The sequence below is a fragment of the Lepisma saccharinum genome, chromosome 29 (genome assembly GCF_977018435.1).
Source record: "Lepisma saccharinum chromosome 29, izLepSacc3.1, whole genome shotgun sequence".
Classification (NCBI taxonomy): Eukaryota; Metazoa; Arthropoda; class Insecta; order Zygentoma; family Lepismatidae; genus Lepisma; species Lepisma saccharinum.
Genome location: NC_139257.1, coordinates 20999306 through 21027039, shown reverse-complemented (window position 1 = coordinate 21027039; position 27734 = coordinate 20999306). Strand labels below are relative to the sequence as shown.

The 27734-nt window shown below is 40.3% G+C and overlaps 1 protein-coding gene across 1 annotated transcript in view; it reads right to left on the bottom strand.

Annotated features, from left to right (window-relative positions):
* Smyd4-2 (SET and MYND domain containing, class 4, member 2) overlaps positions 1-26966 on the bottom strand; it is a 34563-nt gene extending 7597 nt beyond the window's left edge. The window contains exons 1-4 of the mRNA XM_083114654.1: positions 26883-26966; positions 6604-6953; positions 4817-5161; positions 817-1060 (exon numbers count right to left, since the gene is read on the bottom strand). Of these exons, the coding sequence (XP_082970780.1) occupies positions 817-1060; positions 4817-5161; positions 6604-6940 (926 nt within the window). The 5' untranslated portion in view covers positions 6941-6953; positions 26883-26966. The remainder of the gene's footprint in view (positions 1-816; positions 1061-4816; positions 5162-6603; positions 6954-26882) is intronic.
* Between the last annotated feature and the right edge of the window lie 768 nt (positions 26967-27734).

The window sequence follows — 27734 nt, the reverse complement described above, 5'->3', positions numbered from 1 at the left end:
TGTGTATAATACTGCCCAGAACAATGTTAATGTGGTATTTTGCACCTAAGAGCAGGGTGCAAATGGTCACGAAGGTAACTGACGTAATAGTCTGCAGTCACTATAACACCTTGCCGAACACTATGTGCAAGGATAACCCCTTCAGTTCATTTGTTAATTCATTACATGTCCAACACCGATCATTCTCCAGCAATCTGTGGAGTGCATCAAGCAGATGTGGATCTGTTGCCGAGCGCGAATGCCTGCCACCATGTTCTTTCGTGGCTGACGACCACTTTCAAATGCCTGGCCCATCTGGCAACGCTACGATACAGTAAAGCGTGGTCCCCACATGGCTTGTGAATTTGCCGTGCATTCCTTCCACGTGCAACCTGAAATTTGATGAATATTCGCTGTTCTTCACGCGTGAACATTGTTCAGGGCGGTATTATACACACACTTCACTTTAACGTCTTCTAACTACCACACAACAGTACTATTCAGCACAGACTAAACAAGACCCGATCGTATTTTGTCCCAGCGACAACTGACAAGCGTATATCAACAGTGTTACCACTAAAAGAAAAATGGCCCTCATAAAATACAAATAGTATCAAGTAGCACAATCCAACGGGAAAATTGGATCGATCTTGCATGTATGAATTATAGCAGTTAACTTTGAATTTCATTTCGTAATCATTCATTCAACCTTTTTAATACCACTCGGGCATTTTTAGTTTATTAGTTTCCCCCAGTAGTTGACAATTGCAAAGAATCATCATATGAATTTTCCGAGAACAAATTTATGTAATGAAATAATAGAAAATCTGTTCTTACCTTTTAAAGCACTCGTGGCAATGTGTTCCAAATTTTTCTGGTAGAAGGCAAGCTGCATATGGTGGTTCTGCTACTAATGTATCACCTGTCTTGATTGGTTCTTTCGTGATTGCACACCTGCCAGTCTCTTTTGTATATTTTACATCCACAGCTCTGCTGGCTGTCTGAAATAGCTGACTTGGTCCCCCAGTCACAGAAGGCAATACATGCTCTGAAGAACCCAATGCCGTAGCTGCGTTAGATTTAAAAATATTATGTTTGAATTATTAACTTAAATTGTCTTGTATTATTTGTGATTTGTGTTTGAACTGTAGCTTAGTGCAGTGGTTCCAAAACTTTTTCATTTCACGGCATCCTTAGTGTTTTAAGATATTTCCGTGGCACCCAAGTCAAAATGTAGGCCTATCTAACACTTGCAACGCTCAGTTAGTTGCCTTAAGTTAAAAAATAAACACACATTTCAAATTCAGAAACATTTTATGTGTGAAAGGTAATAAGCCCATATTTGGATTGATGTGATGGTACGATTCTAAAACCAAGTGTAGACTAACAAGTAAGTGTCATATAAATGAAAATATTGGAACATGTAGTGGTGCCGCAGGGTGCCATGGTGCATGCTTTGGGAACCACTGTCGTAGTGGATTTGTTTATTGATAATATGAAATCCTGGAATTATGCAGGAATTATTGTCAAGGTGAATTATATGCAAATTCTGTGTGAATTCCCCCATAATCTACTTCATCAACACTTTGAATTTTAATGCATGTGATGTTTCAAAACCTACGTTTTTTCATTTAAGAACAATAAAGTTCTGTTAATTAACATTAGAGCAGAATAACGAAAGGACAAAAAGAATTAGCTCGAAAAATTCAATGTATCGGGTTGATGCATAAGTTCATAGCATTTTGTGGTAATGGTTTTTATTTGATAGTCATTTGAGATTAACACAAGACAGAAATTAATCAGTAATATATTCTCCTTCTTTGTCTGTGGCTGTCTTCCAACTCGGGGACAATTTTCCGATTCTATGCCTGAAGAAATCAGCTGATTTGGAGGTAAAGAAGTCATCAATCCAAGTGTGAAGAGCATTTTCATTATGAAGGAGTCTCCTTGAAGATCGTTGGATAGAGAGAGGAAAAGGTGAAAATATGAGGGTGCAAAATCTTTGAAGTAAGGGGGATGCGGAATAACGTCCCAACAAAGCTCCTGGATAGCAGCTTTTGTCATGTTAGTGGAGTGTGGGCGTGCATTATCGTGTTGCAGAAGTACTTGATGCCATCTTCCTGGTCGTTTTTCTTGAATTGTGGCTGCAAGGCATCTGAGGAGTTGGCAATAAATGTCAGCAGTGACAGTAACATTTCTGGGCAGCAATTTGTAGTATATAATGCCTTGTTAGCCAATTTCCAGGTTGACTGCTGTCTACATCAAAGTCGGATGGTCTTCCTGAACCTGAATGTAGAGAATAACTCGAGTCAGAGTTGCCCTCTTTGAAACGTCAAAATAATTTTCTCGCCGTGCTTTCACCGATTCTCGCTGTACACAGCACAAAAGTTTCAAGCCGCCACCGCTACCTTTGCTCCTCTGCTGAACAGAAGAATAGGTCGGAAGTGTTGGTTTTTATCTACGTTACGCTCCATTTTCTTTTGTTTACAAATAGAACTAACTTCCCTCAAATCTGCAAAATTCCAGGCATATTCATAAGCACCACAATGCCCCTCCAAATGACAAATGTTAGACAATAAACAAACTCCTAACATGGTGTTGCCATACCAAAAACCAAATGCTATGAACGTTTGCTATTATGCATCAACCCAATAAAATGTAGTAGCCAGGCAGAACTTTGTTTTCATATTCTACCACTTAATCCAAACAAATTTCCCCCTAACTTAAAAAAATATATGTGTAATACGTGGCCGCGGTGGCTCAGTCGGTAACGCGTCTGACTACCATGCTCAAGGTCCCGGGTTCGATCCCCGGCCGGTTCAAATCCGGGAACTTTTCTAACGGTGGAAGCGGCCCCGGCGCCCACCCAGCGTCGAATAACATGGATACCTGGGGGAAACCCTGGGGGGTAAAGGCGGTCAGGGGCGTGATGCTGATCACATCACCCCCACTCACGACCGGATCAAGAAAGTGTGGGGCGTTACCCCCACACCCCCTATACGCCTTCATGGCGTGGTGCTATGCACAGGGGAACACTTTCTGTAATGTGTGTAAAATTGTGCAATGGTATGAGAGTTGAAAAAGTAAAGAAAAACAACGCCAGATATTCAGTCACCTGATGTAAGAGTAAAAATCCCTCCTCAAGGATATAATAATTTTAATTGGCAATAAAATAATAGTTTATTGTTAAGTTTATAACTGTTATCATCAGGGCTCGAAAAATCCCGGTCGCCAGGTCCCCATGGCGACTAAAAATTTCAGCCTGGCGACTGTGATCTTATGCTGTAATATGTACGAAATTTTGATGATTCTAAGTTCAAATTGCAGTACAGCGCAAGTTAGCAAATGATTATTTTTTTAAATCAACATTGTGAACATTTCAGAGAGTGAGTAATAATTACTTACTCTTGGTCCCTCAACACCCCATTTCCTGTTTTCTCGAATGCTTTAGCGATGTTTTGAACACCGTGATGCTCAGCTTCTTATACACATTGTTTCAAAAGTTGCACAATCCAAACTTTGAAAATGTATATCATGAAAACAGTAAGAGATATTTACACTGGGTTTTCTGCATTATAAAGTCTCATCCATTGAGATATTTTTCAATGCTTAAAATTATCAGTTTTCTCCATACAGAAAATTTAGATAAATTAATAACTGGCGGAATCAGGCGTTAACATTTTTCAAGAAATGCACTTTTGAATTAGAAAAATACGTAAGAAATTATCGAAGGGCCATAATTAGACGTCTGATGACTGATGCCATATCAATCTGTCATTTGCGACCAATATTGGTCATGTGCAACATTTGATGGATTTTTTATTGGTGATTTTATGGGTTGAGTGAAAAGTGCCATTTTTGGGACATAATATATGGCAATGCTTCCAGATCAAAATATTGTCAACAGATGCATGCCACATGTGTCTAAGTATTGGCTATATATTTACGTGAAAAATCATAAACCAACATTTTGTGCCGAAATTGGACTCTTGAGACAATCCTAGTCTGCCTCTGGTTACACTGAATTCTCTTTGCTCACTTTCGACGCTACTATGCCTGTTCTTTTAATTGATTCAGCATGGCATATTCTTTGGAGCAGCGCGTGTGCATTGCTGAAGAGTATTTTACTACTCATTCTTATACTCATGTGCAAGAGGTTTTCCAAGAAAAATCCCCTGCTTCTGCTGTACCTCACAAAGCAACTGTTTTACGACTAATCCCAACAATTGTTAAGAGTTGGTATTATTATTGAAGATTATGTAGAATTTTCAGCGAAAAATGCAGGCTCGACCAGGACTAGAGCCTGGGTCTCTGGCATACCGTACGATTTCTCAACCACTGAGCTGGCCTGGCCTTGCCTGATCTCTCGCTGTCGCAGTTTTACCTGTGTGGAATCGTCTCTGCCAGTGCTACCGCAACGTGATCTGTTGCCTTTGAAAAACAGTAGACTTCGACATTGCCCAGTGTAGAGATGTTAATGCATTTTTGCTGAAAATTTCTACGTAATACATTTCCTGTGTGTGCCTGATCTTCAATAAATTAACTTACATGATTAGTTTAGTGCAGAAAACCTGGTGTAAATACCTCTTACGGTTTTCATGTTATACATTTTCAAAGTTTGGGTTGTGACACTTTTGAAACACGGTGTAGTATGTACAATTGCTAGTAGGTAGTTTCCTGGCACCTGATTTTCAGAGCTGGCGCCTAGCTTTGAAGAAAATTTTTCGAGCACTGGTTATCATTATGTTTCCTATTCAGTTTTTTAATCAATGGTGTGACCCTTCCCACAAAAATTTCTGGCTACACTCATGAGTGTGTGTATGAATTCTTCTCATACCTTTGTTTTGGTCTGCAACTGTCATTGAAACACTGCATCTGGAAATTTCATTCTGCATATTCAGCAAGCACTCGTCCTTCTTTTTCTCTGAAAGACTGGACTGCTCAAGTGTTTTCAGTGCTATCTGAAATGCCACCTTAGCTTTCGCCTGCTGTCCAAGCTGCTTGTAGCACTGGCCCATCCTTTCATACAGTTTGTATCGCAGGTCATCGGGGTACCCCTCTTTAAGAGCCAGCTGAACATCTTGCAAGCATTGATCGTACTCTTGTAGTTTGTACAGAGCAGCAGATCTGTTCGCTAGTGCATAAGATAGGCTTTTCCCATCATCTACGCTCATATCTTCTCCTGTAAAAAAACAAGGACATGTTTAATATATATGTTCATTGCAATTTGAGCTAATTTGGCATTTATCTTAAAGTCATTACGATAAGTGTACCTGTATTTGAATTTGAATTTGAATTTACAATTTTGGGTGCGTCAGCAATTATGCTATTTTGCACCCTTCACATTATACGGGGGCCAGCCCCTTATCATTACAAATAACAACTCTTAACGTTGCATAACTAAAAATCTTAAAATCTTCTGACTTCTGTTAAAAGCTGAGGCTGTAGACGGGCACTCAGCACACACAAGAACAAAAAACAGGACAATACAAAAAATTATACTGGCCATAGTGCCAGTCGCCAGAGCCTCGTTAGTCTTCAGTCCAGGGTGTACTATGTGGAAGTGAGGTTGACTTTTGGGCACCTATGTGGAAGGTACCCCTTACACCCCAAGTGTACCTGTAGAGGGAGGATGATAATCCCCCCCATCTAGCAAAATTTATCAAACCAATCCCCCTAGCTGTCTCATTGGTACCATGTTAAACCATACATCCCCCAGCTGACATTTTCCACTTCATGCACTGCCTGTAGTATAGCTACATATGTGTTTCAGTACATGAAAGAATGGGGAAAGAAGTGAAAATGCACAACAGATTTGTAATCTCTGCACTTAGAACCAGTGCTATCATTAGATATGTGCACAATTTTTTTACCACTATTTGCATTGTAATTTAGTAGGTTTCACTTACAGTTCAGTGTTACATGTGAATGTAGTGTTAATAGTATAGTAGATGAAGAAATTTAACCCCTTTGATTAGATATTTCAGTGCAATAGATGTCCTAGTCAATTTGCTTAGATAAATTATCGTGTTTTAAAATATTAAAATAAGAAAAATCCATAAATAGTACTATTCTCCAGTCACTGTAAGAATGAAGTCAGTCGATGCATGTGACTTGTGAGGTTCCTATTGGCTAATTCTGTTGGCAACTCTTTCACAGGCATTTTGCATCTAGAGGTATAGTTCATAGGAAATAACCTTATGAACTAAAGCACCTCACTGGGATTATTAAAACCATGATTGATTGACTGATTTGGTGTTTAAAGTTCACTTTATGCACAGTAATTCTAATCGTGACTGGACCTACAGTTGAAAGTGGAATCCGAACCACTATGTGCCTCTACCAGGTATCAAACCTGGGACCCCTTGATTTTCGGTGGCCCGAAAACTATGACCAATATTTTTATGAAGGGGTTAATGCTAAATGTAATAATATATAAGGCACTGTCTTTCAAAGGTCATGTGATTTTGTTTACATTAACTTCATCCTCATAGCAGATGGAGAATAGTAAATCATTATTTACTCTTACTTCTAATATGTCCGTGCCAATGTGAGCAACAGCAAAACTTTTTCATAGGTTAACAGTTGGAGAATTTTATTTTAAAAACTTATTTATATACCTACCTTCCTGTGGAGATCTCACAACACTTTGACAGTAGAGAAGTAGAGCTTGCTTGGCCCTCCCATGTTGCATTGCGACATTCCCTTCTTCCCGCTTTTTCCTTGCAAACTCCGCTGACTTGGTTTGGTAAAATGGTTGAGGCTCCAAATCGTGCACTCCAGGCAGTCTGAGGCAGAATTTTATCCGTTCTTCATCAGTACGCAACGTACCAAATGCCTTCAGGGTTTCTGGAGTGACACTGTCCATCACATGGGACACGTAGTCTTTGAAGAATCCTTGCTTCTTCGACTGCAATGTCACGGAACTGCAGAGGGAGGTATAGAATGGATCTTTGTCCATTGTGGTAGTTCACCTGGAACCAAACCCATAATCGTGAATGAAAGAATTCTACTGTGCCCTATGCTTTGTATCACATGGATGAATGAATGTGTTTGACCCCTTCATAATAGTAACTGGTGACATACCCAAGAATTTTGAAAAAAAGAAAAATGCAGAAGATATGACTTTCTTAAGGAACCACTTCTTTTTTTCCATTTTTTCATGTATTAGATCCAAAAATACATGAAAACAAAATATTATACAAGTCATTATTGATACAACTCTTAGAAATAGTTTAACCTTCCGAGTACCAACAGGGTCTCCGAGACCCATAACTGAATTCATATGTCTATACTTTTGCAAGGAATTTTGCAGGGACTATGAGGTCATATGACTTTGTTGCAGTTTCTGTGATGATTAAGTGTTGAGATTATCTTCGTGTTTGAGTTTGCCAGTAGACTTCTACAGAATATAATAGCAACTGGTACCAACTGGGTCTTTGAGACCCACTGATATTTTCCATTTGAATATGTAGATGGCGCTGGAGAAATGGCGCTCGTTGCCCTGAAGCTATTTTGCTATTTGTCGTACTAGCAATATTTCTTGTATAACATTTTTGCTTTCAATTAGGTTCCTCTCTTATTTGTAGCGGGCGTTCTTCAAAGGATTTCGCAACTTGGTGCGCACCTTCTCTTTTTGTTCGTGCAAGTGGTTTGCTCATAATAACAAATAATAGTGTGGCCTGCACACAAATTGTGTCGTACTGAGAATCACTTACATGGAAACGTTTATTTCTTCATTCAGTTTTCTAAATTTTCGCCAGCGTCAGCAGCAGACTTACTTCAAGAAGACTTGCTGAATTCTGATGAAGTTGACAATGGAAGTGATTATGTCCCTTCCACGGATGAGAATGAAGAGGATGCTGTTATACCTTCCGATTCTTCTTCCAAAGATGAAGGCAGAGACATTGATGACATTAGTTTCAACCAATCCACCTCTAGCCTTGCTACCTCCTATCTATCATAAAATGGCGAAGAAGTTTGGTTGGCAGAACCTTATTCAGGTCCTTCCAGCAGATGCAATGTTATCAAGAACCCACCAGGACCGACCCGATTTTCCAACAGAGAATGCGATAGTGAAAGTTCCTCTTTCTTTCTGTTCTTCCGACGCCAACTGCTAGAGGAAATATGCAAGTGGACTAATCAAGAAGGAAGACTGGTCTACAAGGACAACTGGAAGGAGATGCACCAGCAAGAACTGAAGAAATTCATTGGAGTTCTTATTCTCGTTGGCGTCTATAAGTCGAAGAATGAAAACATAAAACAACTTTGGAGCCAAGAACATGGCAGACCATTTTTCAATCGAAATATGAGTTGTGGCCGTTTCCAACAGCTGACAAGTGTCCTTCAATTCGATGATGCTGCATCCCGCAGAGCCCATCAATCCCCAGACAAGCTGGCACCGATAAGAAATTGTTTTGAAATTTGGAACACCTGGCTTCGCGACGTGTACAGCCCTGGAGCTACAATGACATTAAATGAGCAACTCGTCACGTTCAGAGGTCGTTGTCCATTTCGACAGTACATCCCGTTGAAACCCGGAAAGTATGTAATCAAGATCTGGGCAATCTGCGATTCAACCACAAGTTACGTGTGGAAGATGGATATATATAAAGGAAAGGAGCAAGGTGCACAAAGGGAAAAAAACCTGGGAGAAAAAGTGGTGATGAAGATGGTACATGTGCTGGATAATTCTGGGAGGAACATCGAGAATTATTTTATTAGTCTTGCCCTGGCCAGGGATCTACTGAAGAAAAATCTTGCACTCCTGGGGACGATCAGACACAATAAAGGCGGGATTCTAGAGAGTTCGTCACAACCAAAGGACATGACCCCAATACCACAGTAGTATTCGGGTTTCAGAAGGATGCAATGCTTGCATCCTACTGTCCCAAAAAGGGCAAAGTAGTTGTTTTTCTCAGCACCATGCACTTCAAAGACAACAGCGATGAGAGCAACTCATTGAGAAAGCCAGAGGCCATCCTCTCTTTCAATAGCACCAAGGCAGGAGTCGAAACAAATGGCTCGTTGCTATTCTGTGAAGAGAATGACAAGAAAATGGCCAATGGTGATCTTCTACAATATGATAGACATCAGTGCCCTCAACACTTTTGTTGTTTGGATGTCACTGAATGGGGACTACTGCAGTGGAAAATCATATAAGCGTCGACTGTTCCTCATCGAACTAGGGAAACTGCTTGCTGACATCGCTGGTGCTTCACCCTCGGCCGATCCGAATCCTATTCCACCTCCAGCACTAGACAAGAAGCAAAGGAGATGCTCTATTTGCAAGTGGAAGGCAGATAGGGAAACCAATCACATCTGCACAAAATGTAAGGTACCCGTATGCATGCAACATTCACATTTTGTTTGCGGGAAGTGCATAGATTTGTAAAGAAATTGCCTACTGTGCAGTAGTTCTTGTACCAGTGTAATAAAACCAGAAACAAATAAAATTAAAATTGTAATAAAACAGAAGAATAATGGTACAAAACTGAATAAAGTGTAATAAAACATATGACTGTAATTATGTAACAAAACGGAAATAAATAAAATAACTAATGATAATGTAATATAACAGAATATAGTAGAACTGTAATTGTAACAAAACGTAATAAAGTGCAATAAATGAGTAAAACATAATCACATAAAATAAAGATTCTTAAATCAAAATCTGTTTATTGTTATACTTCTCCCAGGTAAATACCACAATTTTTAAAAATTGGCCCGAGATACCCAGATGGTACCAGATGCTACATTATTTTGCGGTACTCCTAGGGTTAATCTGGTTTCTAGTCAAAGGGAATTGAATGGGAAGTCGCAGTAACCATGAATATAGAGGCACAAGAAGAAAACAATTTTATTTTTACATTGCCCTTCTAGCATTGGTGGGTTTATAGCCATAGATTACACATTTTTGCATATCAAATTACACCGTTTCATTATAAAGGATTTTCTTATTATAACCAGTGATGTGCGTCTACGCCTAAACAACGATTGTCTACATTCAGACTATGTAAACTATGTAATCAACGTAGACAACATGGCGCTTGGCGTTCTCCGTGAAAGGCACGCGCATCGTTTTAGAAGCAGCAACAAGCATCAGCAGGTGGACATTGAGAGCGTGAAATTCCACTGTCCAGAAATAAGTGTTTTAAGTATTTATTTATGTTCAACCAATTCACTACGTATTAATTGAACTGCAAAATAAACTTGTCGCGACATACCCAAAAAAATGTGATATCCGTAGAATGACAAGATTTGTTTTACTTCTATTTCCACCATTTCACACGTGGAAAAATCTGCTTTAGACACATGCACGTTCCTATGCAGTAATAAGACAAAAAAATATGTTTAGCCTTCCCTTTTATATAAAGGTGTAAATGAGTTTAGAAAGGGGTGGCACCCTAAAGTAAACTTGATAAAAGATAAAGACGGTGATTTTCTAGCTGACCCAAGCGATATTCTAAATAGATGGAAGAACTACTTTAATGACCTTTTAAATGTCCATGTAGGCTATAAATCAGAAGTAAATGAAGTGCACACAACAGAACCTTTAGTTCCAGAACCTAACTTGACTGAAGTTAAAGATGCTATTAAAAGGCTAAAGAATACTAAAGCACCTGGCATTGATTTAATACCAGCTGAGTTAATTAATTAATAATTAATTAATTAATATGGTGGAAATTCATTAATATGTCAAATTCATAAATTAATTTGTTTAATATGGACTAAAGAAGAAATCCCTCAACAGTGGAAAGAATCCATAATTGTTCCTATGTGTTTAAAAAAGGCGATAAAATGAACTGCAATAATTACCATGGAATTTCTCTACTCTCAACAACATACAAAATATTGTCTAACATTCTTTTAACAAGACTAACCCCATATGCTAATGAAATTATAGGTGATTATCAATGTGGATTTAAACGTAACAGATCAACTACAGATCAAATTTTTCACATCAGACAGACACTTGAAAAAAGTGGTAATATAATCAAAATGTCCATCAGCTATTCATTGATTTCAAAAAAGCATATGATTCGATCAAAAGAGATAAATTATATAATATATTAATAGAGTTTGGAATACCTAAGAAGCTTGTTAGTATGATAAAAATATACACCAGTGAAACAGAAAGTAAAATTCGTGTGGGTATTAATATGTCTGACAAATTTACAATTCATGATGGGTTAAAACAAGGAGATGCATTACCTCCATTGCTCTTTAATTTTGCCTTAGAATATGCTGTTAGGAAGGTAAAAGAAACTAAAGAAGGACTAAAATTAAATGGTGTGACTCAGTTGTTAGCATATGCAGATGATGTAGACTTACTGGGGGATGATGTGAATACAATTAAGAATAATGCTAAAATATTTTTCAAAACTGCTAAAGAGATAGGTTTGGAAGTTAACAAAGAGAAAACTAAATATATGCTTACAGGCGGAAACCAAGTGTTAGGTAATAATCAAAATCTAATTATTGATAACAACTCGTTTGAACCAGTTTCCAAATTCAAATACTTAGGAGTAATATTAACAAATGAAAATTATATTAAAGAGGAAATAAAAAGTAGGCTTCATTCAGGAAATGCATGTTACTTCTCTCTTCATAAACTTTTGTCTTCTCGTTTAATACCTAAGAAACTAAAAGTTAAAATATACAAAACCGTAATTTTGCCTGTCGTATTATATGGATGTGAAACTTGGTCCCTTACATTGAAAGAGGAACATAAATTGAGAGTATTTGAAAATAAGATCCTTAGGAAAATCTTTGGACCTAAAAGGGATGAGGAGACAGTTGAATGGAGAAGGCTTCATAATTTAGAACTACATAATTTGTATTCATGTCCAGATATTATTAGAATAATTAAATCAAGAAGACTTAGGTGGGCAGGCCATGTGACACGAATGGGAGAGGAAAGAGGAGTTTACAGGATTCTTGTTGGGAAACCTGATGGTAAGAGACCTGTAGGAAGGCCAAGACGAAGATGGATGGACAACGTTGAGATGGACCTAAGGAAAATCGGTAGGGATGGAAAAGAGTATATACGAGTAGAACTTGCTCAAGATAGGGAAAGATGGAAGGCCTGTGTTGCTGCAGCCATGAACCTTCGGGTTTAAGAAGGCTATGGAGTTAGTTTAGTTAGTTAGTTAGTTAGCCTTCCCTTTTGTCAGTGTAAAAAATAATGTCAGTTTTCACTATGGCTGTCATTTGTTTTTTCTTCCGGTAGTCCCTTTTCTCCTCGTTTTGATTACGTCGGAGGGTCTTAAGTTGTTTATACATCCAGATTATCAACAAGTTTGAAGAAGAAAAATACTTTCTCTTCCAAAGACCATTGGAATTTATTTCTTCCCTTTTGTTTGCATTGTCTACAGTAGACAATGTAAACTATACACCAATGTAATCTTCGTGTAGATTACGCGTAGACAACGCATGTAGACGTAAACTTATAGTCTACGGCACATCACTGTAACATCCAGGATCAATGTGATGATCATGAATTGAAATAAAAACGTAATTAAGCAGAGGACAATATCTGCTCCCATTCCTTAAAACAACACAGGATGTAGAATAAAAAATGAATATAGGTATGAACAATTTGCCTACTATTTTATTTGCCGTTCACTGTATCTCCAATTACCCGAACACCACGGACGTGATTTTTCAGTGTATGTGAAGATAATAATGGTAAATAAGTAAAAAAAAAAAAGAGAAAAGTACTTTTCACTTGATTTTTGCCGTTGTTTTTAAGTAAATGTGTTGGCAACTCTGGTGCACGTCAGAAACTAAATCAGAAAAGGCGATACAAAGATGTTATCGGAGCCGTGATCTTGTAATATTGTTTCTATGCGAAGTTATGTGTAGTAGTGTTGTTTGTAAATGTGATTTTATGTGACAATACTAAATAACTAAAGTATACACATTATCTAAACAGTTGGATTGCTAGACAGGACCAGAGAATTGAAAAGTTGGCAAAGTTTTCCCTTGTGAACTGTAAGCTATCCCATGAAGGCACAAAACAAGCAACCGGTTTGACAGAGGTTCGAATTGTAGGTAAGATTTAAAAAAATGTTTTAGCTTGCTGTAAACTTCTTTTGTACTGTGATAATAAGTATAACATGATGTTCTAGTGCAGGGCCGGCGGAAAGGGGGGGGGGGAATCATGCCACCACCCAGAGCGGCAAAATTTGAAGAGAAGAAAAAAAATAAGCCTATTGGAAACTTGAAAGTTATAATATTATATAACTTGGAAGTTAATATATGACAACCCACAGTTTTGAAGTAACATATCAGTAGTCTCACTTTAAAACCACTGAGTGCCACAAGGTGGGAAAGCAGATTTGATACCTTATGGCTGGTTTAGATTGGTCGACAAAGCGGGAGAGTTACTGGCCTGTCTGCTCGACTCGACCCTTCTATGGCGAGTAGCTGTTTACACACTTTCTACTCGATTCCAGCAAAGTGGGATAGTAGCTGCAGCTGTTTGGTGCTCTTTTCACAGAATGAACCCATGGACGTCGTTGTCGATTTTTTTAAGACAGTTCTGGAACAGTTTACACACTTTTTTCACGAGAAATGCACAAGGACATGTCTAAAAAATATATATATTTCTTTCATTTTTCTATTTTCGATCATTCTTGGTTGAACGTAAATTCCTTATCTTTAATTTTATTTCTCCTAAGCAAAATACATCAAGTCTCATCTCTTCAACTTCATACACCCGTAGTTTATTTTGTTTGTTCCTATAATCGACACAAATTCCATGCACACTCTCAGACACAACACAACACAGACTGTCCTGACTATTGGAGCGAGTACTGGCTCCAGTGCTCTCCCCAGTTGTTTACACGGGGAGAGTACCTCGCTTTACCCTACTCACTCCACCTACTCTCCCGTCTACTCGACCAATGTAAACAAGCCTTTAACTCTGTTGAGACATCTAGTGGAAGAGGTATATGACCTGTGTGTACCAGGTTAGGTTGATGAGAAAGAATTGGCGTCGAATTTAGATATAGATGATCCAAAGATAGGAAACACTGTACAGGGCTGAAATCTAAAGAAGAAGCAGTTTCAGTATGACGAAACTGTTGAAGATCCACAAAAACGATACAAAGTTTTACCTCTAAGAGAAAGATTTGAGCAGCTTAAACATCATAGTGAATTTTCAATTTATTTTATGATACTACACTCATGCTCATAAATTAAGTATAATGCTGAATCTTGTACAAATAAATATTTGATGTGCACGTTGCAGCTTGAAATGATGTCTGGGTACTGTACCAAAGAACCTGTGTTGACTATGACCTTGATCCAGTGTGTGGTGGCGCTGTAAGCAAACCAATGACTCACAGGAGCGAAACTGCTGACCAGAGTACAGTGCCTATAGGAAGTGTGCAGTTGTGTTCGGTTGTGCGAATGGTGAGTGTGTGTGTGAAATGGCTCAACGAACACATATTGATCATGTAATGAGGGGAAGGATACTTGGGCGGCTAGAGGCGGGCCAAAGACAGCAGGTCGTGTCACAGGTGCTCCATGTGCCACAAAGTGTCATCTCACGATTATGGCAACGATTCCAACAGACTGGAAACGTGTGTCGGCGCTACAGCAGTGGACGTCCACAGTGTACAACACCACGAGAAGACAGGTATCTCACCGTAAGTGCGCGGAGACACTGACGGAGTACTGCCGGGGGCCTTGCTCGAGACCTTGCAGCTGCCACTGGAACAGTTGTTTCCAGACACACTGTGTACAGACGACTCAACAGGCACGGTTTATTCGCCCGGAGGCCTGCAATTTGCATTCCACTGTCACATGGTCACAGAGTAGCCCGTAACAACTGGTGTAGAGAACACAGGACATGGACAATGGAAGAATGGTCTCGGGTACTATTCACTGACGAGTCCAGGTATAGTCTCAACAATGATTCTCGTCGTGTAACCATCTGGCGTGAACCAGGAACCAGATACCGACCCGGTACCATCGTCGAAAGTGACCAGTATGGAGGTGGTGGTGTCATGGTGTGGGGTTCACGTACACCCTTGCATATATTTGACAGAGGTACTGTAACAGGTCAGGTGTACCGGGATGTTATTCTCCAAGACTACGTTCGTCTTTTCAGAGGTGTAGTCGGTCCTACGTTCCTCCTGATGGATGACAATGCCAGGCCACACCGAGCTGCTAATGTGGAGGAGTACCTTCAAACAGAAGACATCATACGAATGGAGTGGCCTGCCTATTCCCCTGACCTCAACCCAATCGAACATGCTTGAGATGCTCTAGGCCGACGTGTCGCCGCACGTCTTCCACCTCCTCGGACTCTTCAGGAGCTCCGACAGGCACTGGTGCAAGAATGGGAGGCCATACCCCAACAGCTGCTCGACAACCCCCTCCAGAGTATGCCAAGCCGTTGTACTGCATGTGTCAATGTGCATGGTCATCACATTCCATACTGAAACCTGTGCACATGCTCAAAGAACTGTGGAACAACATTTTACAATCTCCCTTGCTTTGTATCATATGTGCGCTCTTTGGTTTTTCTCACGTTTTCTGCAATAAACAGGGTTAAACAGGGTATGTGGATGTCTTTCTTGTGTGTTGAGCATGTATCTGTGCTACCACAACTAGTTTGTTTCAGTGCTGTATCGTGGGGCACCAAAACCTCTATTATCCTTAATTTATGAGCATGAGTGTATTAGTAAGCATAAAGACATGCCATCTGATCTTTTGTCTGAAAAGTGTAGAAAACTTGCCGGGATGTTAACACATGAAGGCTACTGAATTAAAATATGAACTAAAAGTGTTTTCGGTTATAATGAAACAATTACACCAAAGGAGACCTTGAACTGCTAAAGGGTCATGATTAGGGCTCGGAAGTTGAAGACCTATAAATTGCCAAAAAAAGACATAAAAAGGCCTAAAAATATAAAAAAGGAACTGAAAACCGAAAAAGAGACGTATAAATGTGATCCAAATTAATTAATAACTTCAGTTTTAATTACATATTTAATGAATAAAAAAAATAAAAAATTCTTGTGGTATGGAACACACAGTGCGAAAAAACTGAAAGCTTCAAAACAAGATAAAATTGTCACTTACAGGGCGACCTTCCAGACAAGTTATGGTTAAAGGACCTTGTACCGTACCTGCTTCAGTCGTCCAATATATATATATATATATATATATATATATACACACACACACACACACACACACACACTGCTCCACAAAACTTAAGCAACTCTGTACAACGTGGGATAGGTGAGATGTGGTGCCCATTCAACACTTGTATGAGACATATACAAACATAAATAATCACAGGCAGTGCGAGTGGCCTCTATAATGCGTGAGCAGCACCTTATAAACCAAGATTAACAGCTTGTGCCTGCCAGCCTAGTATTGTCCCAGTCCTCAATCAGTGAAGTGGTGGTTCGTGAATGGGATATAAAGTGTAGACACCTTGAAATGAATCGTAGACATCATTTGAGTGACGTTGACCGAGGTCGAATAATTGGACGACTAGAAATGGGTCGGTCCCAAGTGGAAGTGGCACGTGAATTCAATGTGAATAAAAGTGTCGTGTCAGGTTGTGGCTTTGCTTCCAAAATGGTCCTACTCTCAGTAGACGTCAGGAAGGAGGCCATCCGAGGACGACATCAGCAGCTAATGACCGATTCCTCATAATCATTGCCAGACGTAACCTCCAAGAGTCCTGCTCTCAACTGGCAAATGATTTGTTTCAAGCTACGGGACGACGTGTTAGTCGTGAAACTGTTCGTAGGGGGCTGAATAAAGCAGGACTGTATGCCAGGAGGCCTGTGCTGTGTGTGCCATTGAAACGGGAGCACAAACGTGTGCAATACACACGGTGTCAGGAACATGTCAAATGGGGAGAAGACCAGTGGGCACTACTAATGTTCTCTGATGAGTCTCGATACAGCCTATCGTCTGATTCTGGTCCGATATTCGTGTGGAGAGAGCCAGGAACACGATATCACCCTAAGTTCATTGTTGAAGGCCATCCTTTGGAGGTGGTTCCATCATGGTGTGGGGTGGTATCGTGCTGGATAGGAAAACTGACCTCCATATTGTGGAACATGGAACTTCGACGGCACAACGTTATCGGGATGAAATTCTCCATTCACGTGTTCGCAACTTCCATGCAGCATTTGGTCCGAACTTAAAACAACACAGGATGTAGAATAAAAAATGAATATAGGTATGAACAATTTGCCTACTATTTTATTTGCCGTTCACTGTATCTCCAATTACCCGAACACCACGGACGTGATTTTTCAGTGTATGTGAAGATAATAATGGTAAATAAGTAAAAAAAAAAAGAGAAAAGTACTTTTCACTTGATTTTTGCCGTTGTTTTTAAGTAAATGTGTTGGCAACTCTGGTGCACGTCAGAAACTAAATCAGAAAAGGCGATACAAAGATGTTATCGGAGCCGTGATCTTGTAATATTGTTTCTATGCGAAGTTATGTGTAGTAGTGTTGTTTGTAAATGTGATTTTATGTGACAATACTAAATAACTAAAGTATACACATTATCTAAACAGTTGGATTGCTAGACAGGACCAGAGAATTGAAAAGTTGGCAAAGTTTTCCCTTGTGAACTGTAAGCTATCCCATGAAGGCACAAAACAAGCAACCGGTTTGACAGAGGTTCGAATTGTAGGTAAGATTTAAAAAAATGTTTTAGCTTGCTGTAAACTTCTTTTGTACTGTGATAATAAGTATAACATGATGTTCTAGTGCAGGGCCGGCGGAAAGGGGGGGGGGGAATCATGCCACCACCCAGAGCGACAAAATTTGAAGAGAAGAAAAAAAATAAGCCTATTGGAAACTTGAAAGTTATAATATTATATAACTTGGAAGTTAATATATGACAACCCACAGTTTTGAAGTAACATATCAGTAGTCTCACTTTAAAACCACTGAGTGCCACAAGGTGGGAAAGCAGATTTGATACCTTATGGCTGGTTTAGATTGGTCGACAAAGCGGGAGAGTTACTGGCCTGTCTGCTCGACTCGACCCTTCTATGGCGAGTAGCTGTTTACACACTTTCTACTCGATTCCAGCAAAGTGGGATAGTAGCTGCAGCTGTTTGGTGCTCTTTTCACAGAATGAACCCATGGACGTCGTTGTCGATTTTTTTAAGACAGTTCTGGAACAGTTTACACACTTTTTTCACGAGAAATGCACAAGGACATGTCTAAAAAATATATATATTTCTTTCATTTTTCTATTTTCGATCATTCTTGGTTGAACGTAAATTCCTTATCTTTAATTTTATTTCTCCTAAGCAAAATACATCAAGTCTCATCTCTTCAACTTCATACACCCGTAGTTTATTTTGTTTGTTCCTATAATCGACACAAATTCCATGCACACTCTCAGACACAACACAACACAGACTGTCCTGACTATTGGAGCGAGTACTGGCTCCAGTGCTCTCCCCAGTTGTTTACACGGGGAGAGTACCTCGCTTTACCCTACTCACTCCACCTACTCTCCCGTCTACTCGACCAATGTAAACAAGCCTTTAACTCTGTTGAGACATCTAGTGGAAGAGGTATATGACCTGTGTGTACCAGGTTAGGTTGATGAGAAAGAATTGGCGTCGAATTTAGATATAGATGATCCAAAGATAGGAAACGCTGTACAGGGCTGAAATCTAAAGAAGAAGCAGTTTCAGTATGACGAAACTGTTGAAGATCCACAAAAACGATACAAAGTTTTACCTCTAAGAGAAAGATTTGAGCAGCTTAAACATCATAGTGAATTTTCAATTTATTTTATGATACTACACTCATGCTCATAAATTAAGTATAATGCTGAATCTTGTACAAATAAATATTTGATGTGCACGTTGCAGCTTGAAATGATGTCTGGGTACTGTACCAAAGAACCTGTGTTGACTATGACCTTGATCCAGTGTGTGGTGGCGCTGTAAGCAAACCAATGACTCACAGGAGCGAAACTGCTGACCAGAGTACAGTGCCTATAGGAAGTGTGCAGTTGTGTTCGGTTGTGCGAATGGTGAGTGTGTGTGTGAAATGGCTCAACGAACACATATTGATCATGTAATGAGGGGAAGGATACTTGGGCGGCTAGAGGCGGGCCAAAGACAGCAGGTCGTGTCACAGGTGCTCCATGTGCCACAAAGTGTCATCTCACGATTATGGCAACGATTCCAACAGACTGGAAACGTGTGTCGGCGCTACAGCAGTGGACGTCCACAGTGTACAACACCACGAGAAGACAGGTATCTCACCGTAAGTGCGCGGAGACACTGACGGAGTACTGCCGGGGGCCTTGCTCGAGACCTTGCAGCTGCCACTGGAACAGTTGTTTCCAGACACACTGTGTACAGACGACTCAACAGGCACGGTTTATTCGCCCGGAGGCCTGCAATTTGCATTCCACTGTCACATGGTCACAGAGTAGCCCGTAACAACTGGTGTAGAGAACACAGGACATGGACAATGGAAGAATGGTCTCGGGTACTATTCACTGACGAGTCCAGGTATAGTCTCAACAATGATTCTCGTCGTGTAACCATCTGGCGTGAACCAGGAACCAGATACCGACCCGGTACCATCGTCGAAAGTGACCAGTATGGAGGTGGTGGTGTCATGGTGTGGGGTGGCATTATCCTGGGTTCACGTACACCCTTGCATATATTTGACAGAGGTACTGTAACAGGTCAGGTGTACCGGGATGTTATTCTCCAAGACTACGTTCGTCTTTTCAGAGGTGTAGTCGGTCCTACGTTCCTCCTGATGGATGACAATGCCAGGCCACACCGAGCTGCTAATGTGGAGGAGTACCTTCAAACAGAAGACATCATACGAATGGAGTGGCCTGCCTATTCCCCTGACCTCAACCCAATCGAACATGCTTGAGATGCTCTAGGCCGACGTGTCGCCGCACGTCTTCCACCTCCTCGGACTCTTCAGGAGCTCCGACAGGCACTGGTGCAAGAATGGGAGGCCATACCCCAACAGCTGCTCGACAACCCCCTCCAGAGTATGCCAAGCCGTTGTACTGCATGTGTCAATGTGCATGGTCATCACATTCCATACTGAAACCTGTGCACATGCTCAAAGAACTGTGGAACAACATTTTACAATCTCCCTTGCTTTGTATCATATGTGCGCTCTTTGGTTTTTCTCACGTTTTCTGCAATAAACAGGGTTAAACAGGGTATGTGGATGTCTTTCTTGTGTGTTGAGCATGTATCTGTGCTACCACAACTAGTTTGTTTCAGTGCTGTATCGTGGGGCACCAAAACCTCTATTATCCTTAATTTATGAGCATGAGTGTATTAGTAAGCATAAAGACATGCCATCTGATCTTTTGTCTGAAAAGTGTAGAAAACTTGCCGGGATGTTAACACATGAAGGCTACTGAATTAAAATATGAACTAAAAGTGTTTTCGGTTATAATGAAACAATTACACCAAAGGAGACCTTGAACTGCTAAAGGGTCATGATTAGGGCTCGGAAGTTGAAGACCTATAAATTGCCAAAAAAAGACATAAAAAGGCCTAAAAATATAAAAAAGGAACTGAAAACCGAAAAAGAGACGTATAAATGTGATCCAAATTAATTAATAACTTCAGTTTTAATTACATATTTAATGAATAAAAAAAATAAAAAATTCTTGTGGTATGGAACACACAGTGCGAAAAAACTGAAAGCTTCAAAACAAGATAAAATTGTCACTTACAGGGCGACCTTCCAGACAAGTTACGGTTAAAGGACCTTGTACCGTACCTGCTTCAGTCGTCCAATATATATATATATATATATACACACACACACACACACACACACACTGCTCCACAAAACTTAAGCAACTCTGTACAACGTGGGATAGGTGAGATGTGGTGCCCATTCAACACTTGTATGAGACATATACAAACATAAATAATCACAGGCAGTGCGAGTGGCCTCTATAATGCGTGAGCAGCACCTTATAAACCAAGATTAACAGCTTGTGCCTGCCAGCCTAGTATTGTCCCAGTCCTCAATCAGTGAAGTGGTGGTTCGTGAATGGGATATAAAGTGTAGACACCTTGAAATGAATCGTAGACATCATTTGAGTGACGTTGACTGAGGTGGAATAATTGGACGACTGGAAATGGGTCGGTCCCAAGTGGAAGTGGCACGTGAATTCAATGTGAATAAAAGTGTCGTGTCAGGTTGTGGCTTTGCTTCCAAAATGGTCCTACTCTCAGTAGACGTCAGGAAGGAGGCCATCCGAGGACGACATCAGCAGCTAATGACCGATTCCTCATAATCATTGCCAGACGTAACCTCCAAGAGTCCTGCTCTCAACTGGCAAATGATTTGTTTCAAGCTACGGGACGACGTGTTAGTCGTGAAACTGTTCGTAGGGGGCTGAATAAAGCAGGACTGTATGCCAGGAGGCCTGTGCTGTGTGTGCCATTGAAACGGGAGCACAAACGTGTGCAATACACACGGTGTCAGGAACATGTCAAATGGGGAGAAGACCAGTGGGCACTACTAATGTTCTCTGATGAGTCTCGATACAGCCTATCGTCTGATTCTGGGCCGATATTCGTGTGGAGAGAGCCAGGAACACGATATCACCCTAAGTTCATTGTTGAAGGCCGTCCTTTGGAGGTGGTTCCATCATGGTGTGGGGTGGTATCGTGCTGGATAGGAAAACTGACCTCCATATTGTGGAACATGGAACTTCGACGGCACAACGTTATCGGGATGAAATTCTCCATTCACGTGTTCGCAACTTCCATGCAGCATTTGGTCCGAACTTACTTTTTATGGATGACAATGCACGCCCACACCGTGCATATATTGTGTCCGATTATCTGGAGACAGAAGACATTGCCCGTATTGAATGTCCTGCATACTCGCTGGACCTTAATCCAATCGAGTATGTTTGGGATGCTCTTGGGCAAAGAATAGTGCAGTGCAATCCACCACCAGAACAATTCCTGAACTGCAGAGAGCCCGCTTAGAGGAATGGCCCCGTCTTCCCCAAGACTTGATAACCACTCTGATCCACAGAATGGAGGCCAGATGTCATGCCTGTGTGTCTGTTCGAGGTGGTTACACACCGTATTAACAGCCTGTGCCCTCTCAGATGCAAGCTTTTCATATAGGGTTATAGTGGTGTTGAACTTTCTGGCCACCCTGTACACCATATCTGCATTGTTGGTGTTCATTTGTGTTGCATTGTGCATCTGTACCTTCCTGTTCATTAAACTTGGTGAATTGACATTTTCTTTTCATTTAGTTCTACTTCGTTCGAGTTGCTTAAGTTTTGTGGAGCAGTATATATATATATATATATATATATATATATATATATATATATATATATATATATATATATATATATATATAATTTCTTTATTACAGAAAGGATGTTTAAGAGATGATGAACTGATGATGATTCGAATTGAGAATGGGCAGTAAAACGTAGTCGAAAGAAGGTGAAGTTGAAAAAAAAAGCCGTTAAGACCTAAAAAAAAGGCTAAAAAAGGACCAATAAGCCAAACAAAACGCCGAAAAAGGCAAAGAAGGACAAATAAAACCCACCTTTTTCTGGCCTACAATGACCCAAAATGAACATATATTATGTTGGGCCTCGCCTTCGGACACTAGGAAAAAAAGGGATTTTTTTCTTAACTTCCAGGCCATAGTCATGATTTTGTACCAAATGTGAGTGCAGAACTTAGAATTTATTAACTTTGTCGGTAACCGTGCCAAGTGGCTAACAAAGTTGTTTTTTTTGGAAATTTAGGCTAATAAAAATACTACCTTTGTCAATCATGTCTGAAACACGTTTGTACCCATTTTATGCAAGATAGCATTATACGAAAAAGAATATTACATTCAAAGGTAAAGTTCCCTTTGCGTATAGCACCATGTCATGAAGGCACATTTAAGGGATGTGGGGTAGAGTCACACACGTTCTCGATCTAGGCCATTTTGGAAGTGATGTAATCAGCACCACTCTCCGGTCGCCTTTACCTCCTAGGGTTGCCCCCAGGTACCCATTCATTTGAGGCTGGGTGAACCCCAGAGCCGCTGTATGCAGGGACAACGCAGGAAAGAATTCAGACCTTAGACCGCCCACGCGGGAGATCAGGGAATATTACATGTAATTATTTTAATAATCCAACCATACATCACAGGCCCGTAGCCAGGCAGGGGCCAGGGGGGATTCAGCCCCCTTGACATTAGGTAAAACTATTTTGTATTCTAATTTGAGGTGAAGAGTGAAAATGTAGACAGCATATATTTTTTTGTTCACAACTTCGTTCGTTCATCTTGTGTATGAGCAGAAGTCTAAGCAGCGGCAAGTGTTTAGAAGATTCTCTAGACTTTAGAAAGTTCTTTCATAAGGAGCCTTCTTTATCTATACCTTCCCTCCCCTGTTGCAGCCTCTCGTTTGACAGAAATCTGTGACTTTGATGTCATTACCCACATTCCTTCCGCATCTGAGTCAAATGTCAACAGATCCCAAGTTTTATTGCTTTGGCCGGGCGTGGAATGTACGGTAGGTACTATGATTGAAGTTAATATTGTACATTTTAACATGTATCATATAAATATCTGTATCATCAAAAATAGTATGGAGTGTGTATTAAGGGATGGTGTCAGTAGCAGTCATTAGCACTTCAAGAGATGTTTTAGAAGATATAGAAAAAAAACTGTAGTATTTGTATGATATTTCTAAATTTTATATTTTACATTAACTTAATGACCCCCGACACACATAATTTACCTTCATTTAATACTGTTAAACTTTTGAAAAATGGACTTGGTTCACAAAGCACCAAAATTACAATTTTGTAAATTTCTAACTGTGCACAGCTCCCCTATTTGTGCACAAGTAAATTTACGATCGTGTTTGTTCTTGTTCAGCATGGTGGATCACACTTAATAAGCAGTGCGAAGTGGAAATTACTAAATAGGTGGGGAGAATGCTAAGTCCAACTTGGAAAGAAAATCTGTCTGTCGAACGGAGCAGCTGTGCCAATAGTCCGGAGTCTACTCAGAAAGTGACGAATTAAAAAAAAATGACATTTTGCGTCTTGCAACCGTTGATTTCGAACAGCAGCGCGCACACCATTCTCTCTCCGAAAGAGAAAAAAAAGTTGTTTACTTGCTAACAGTGCATAAACTTAAGGCCGAATCACACGGAACTGGATTTCCAGTTAATTGGCACTGAACCTGACTGGAAGTGATGGCTGCCTGGCTGGCTGCTTGATTGGTTTTAAGGAATAGGCCATGTTGTAATTGCAACTGGCTTTCCTCGAATGGATTCTGTGGAACTGCCAATCAGAACGAAGTTTGGCCATGTGAAGACAATCTGTAAGTTTGCCGAAGGAAAGTTTTTTGTCTGTGGTTTCCGAGTGTTGGTGTGTTTTGTACGCATCTCGATAAAAGAAAAAGTAACAGAGATGATTCGCATTCGTGTTCAGTTCGTCAGGTATTTATGCAAAGCGATGAGATTTGTACGTGACAAATATGATTAGCCAATAATGAAAATCCTTATTATTACAAGTGTATTGAATGTTTGATATATGTACGGTAGTTGAACAATATATTTTTTTATTCGCAATCTTGTGTATGAATATGCATACCCGAGTTCGTTAAAAAGTTTGTTCAGTACACATTAATTACCATATTTCTAGTGCATACTTTTTTTTTTTTAATACAGCAGTAATTCTCCTACAATGTTCTTCGAATTGCTCGTCCATCTTTTTAGATTGTCTGCTCTGCGCAATGTCTTATGGAAACAAAAGTATACCGACAAGTACGGTAGCAAATATCGTGTGAGGCGAAAACTAGCAGATGGGTAGCCAGTCCAGCGGCAACTAGGGAACTGGAAATTCAGTTCCGTGAGATTTTACTTTTCAAATAATTTCTCTGAGAGGATATCCGTTGTTTCTTGGGTCAGAATCATCTATTTCTCTCTATCAATTTATTTTAAAAAAATGTTAACAGAATAAATATTGGGAGGGGGGTAAAAAGATACTCTGGTCCCTTTTGATGTATAACCCGTGATTCAACAGCCCGTAAGGGCCAGGACCTACCTGCCCAGGTGGGAGACCATCCAATCAGTTATGGGATGACGTATGGTCAGCACGACGAACCCCCAGTCGTCGTAGGTAATGTTGCCCACGAGACGAGACTTTGGCCTGTCTCGTCTCGTGGAAATGCTGTGAAATGCTGTCTCGTCTCGAAAATATTCGTTTGTCTCGGGACATATGATCAATCTCGTCTCGTCTCGAATTTTTAAAAGCCTGTCCCGTCTCGTCCCGTGGGCAACACTAGTCGTAGGCTTGTAGATTTCCATGACCTTTTGATGTATAGAGGGCAGAAAATGCCTTTCTCCCCCTCCACCACGCTCAAGCCGACACGTGCCTGTGTGTACACCCAACGGTAAAAGCAGGGTGCGATACATATATACAATATATTTTATCGACTGTCTTTCATTCAAAATGTAATTGCAAATTGAAGATGTTGATGTCATACTACTGATGCTATGAACAATGATTTGCGTAAGGCAGGAGGGACAAAAATTAACAGACATTAAGAAGATAATAGTTTCCTGTATAAAATTCACATATAAGTGCTATTACGTGATTTATTAATACTTATATACTTCGTGGTTGCTAACGAAAGGCGATGAGAAATGGAGTCGGTCTAATTTCTGTGTTATGGGGATTGCTGGATTCAGTGTCGTAAGATATGAGGCTCTTTGTTGTCCGTTCTTTTTGTGTTATCGATATTATTCCAGTCAAGCATATTCGAATCCCAAACGAATTGTTTATGTTCGTTGTTAAAATAAAAAAAAACTCTCCCCCCGGAAGAGTTTGGTGGGGGGAAATTTCAGGACAAGATCGTTGGTGGGGGGAATTCCCCCGTCCCCCCGGGATTTCGCACCCTGGGAAAAAGTAATAGTGGGTGAATTGTCCATCACCATCTTCAATCGGTATGTTTTCCACAATGTGTGATCAGTATTGAAAGAAACTCGTCAATAAGCAGAGGGAGGACAGCATCTTCTTTGCTTCAAAATAATGCATTCCATAAAACAAAGGATTTATTTAAAAATTAGAATAGCTATGTAAAATTTGCGTACTATTGCTGGCCTCCATGGTAGTGGATTGTACACGCCACGGGTCTCCGGTTCGAATCCTAGCCTGAGCATAGGTGTTCATTGCAAGTGTCCCTTCGTCGATTTAATTTCATCATATCATTACTCATCCTCTTCGCGATTAGCCAAAAGTGGCAGAAATGAGAAGTAAAATAAACCAAATCAATAAGCAATTTGCCGTTGGCTTCACGCCTTTATTTTAACTCTTTTTTTTTTTTCACGTTCTGGTCCTGGACAAAAAATATGAGAAACTTTCGAAATATTTTCCTCAAAAGTTAATCGTCCATTTTCATATCTTCTTCTGCGACGCCAAGGGTTCCGGTTTCGAATCCCGCTCGGGCTTAGTTGTTTGTGAATGTCCATTCATCAATTTCATCACTCATCCCCATCTTCGCAAATTAGCCAAGAGGCACAAAACGCGAAGTAAAATAAACTAAATCAATCAATCAATCATATCTTCTTGATCAAGTATCGATTATTCTAATTCCTTTAATGCACACTTATCACGTAATCTTTTTCTCGGTGTATGTATTGTATCTTTTTTTTGAAACGATGCCGTTGGAAGTGTATAGCATCGCTTCGCACTCTGTAAAGAGAATCAGTACATACTGACCGTGTTTACATACTGACGGCACATGGTAATTTAGGTCAGGTAAGATCGGGTTTAGTGCTAGGTTTGTGCGATATTTTCTAGACTGCAGGATTGTCAAAATTGTGTATAAATGTTTCTTACCTTCTTTAGCTTAAGCCGAACCCTAATTTGCCTCGAGATCGCTTTCACGCAATCTTTAAAATTGGTCCCCACGAAAGAACTTACCTTCCGCTGCTTTGGATGAAGCGCAGACGTCTAAATTTAGCTGCTGGTGGGAAGGCGTAGTCAGACTAGACATTAGCGACATCTAAATGCGAGCAAGGAGGTAGAACGTTCTAGAGTGGAGGGCGGGGACGGTTTCCCAAGTGAAGCAAATTGAAAACGAAGTTGTGCCTAACTATTGGCGGAAAGACTCAGGCCGTGTCTGAAAGGTGCAAGACCGTACTTGAAGCGAGCATCCTCCGAGTATGGTCTTGGAGTGCGGTCTTCAAGTCAGGGACTGGAAGTACACGTCTTTCGAATTGCACTTCGACTGCAGCGCCAAATACGATCAGTAGATAAAACTGAGTACTTGTTGTTTTCCTCGCGTTTTAAACACTTATTTTTCACCATAGAAATCACATAGCATTTTCAAATGTTCGTACACATACATTTCGCACACATTAGACGAACTATAACCAACAATTTGCTGGCCCATAACGTATATCTACCTGTATCGCTGGCTTTCTATTTCCGTGATTTTAAAAAAATGAACAACGAGTGCGGAAACCACGTGACCTAGTCACCAACCATCTGCACTGCGAGCTGTGCACTTGTGTGCTTCTGTTTTTGGCGCTTTCGAACTGTACTAGGTGACGTCACTTCCGCCAAGACGATACTTCAAGTCTGTACTTTGTACCTTTCGGACAGAGCCTCAATGTGATCCCGATATGCGGTTGCATATCGCCGGCGTCTACTACGGAAATAGTAAGGCAAGACTTCGCATTCCATTTC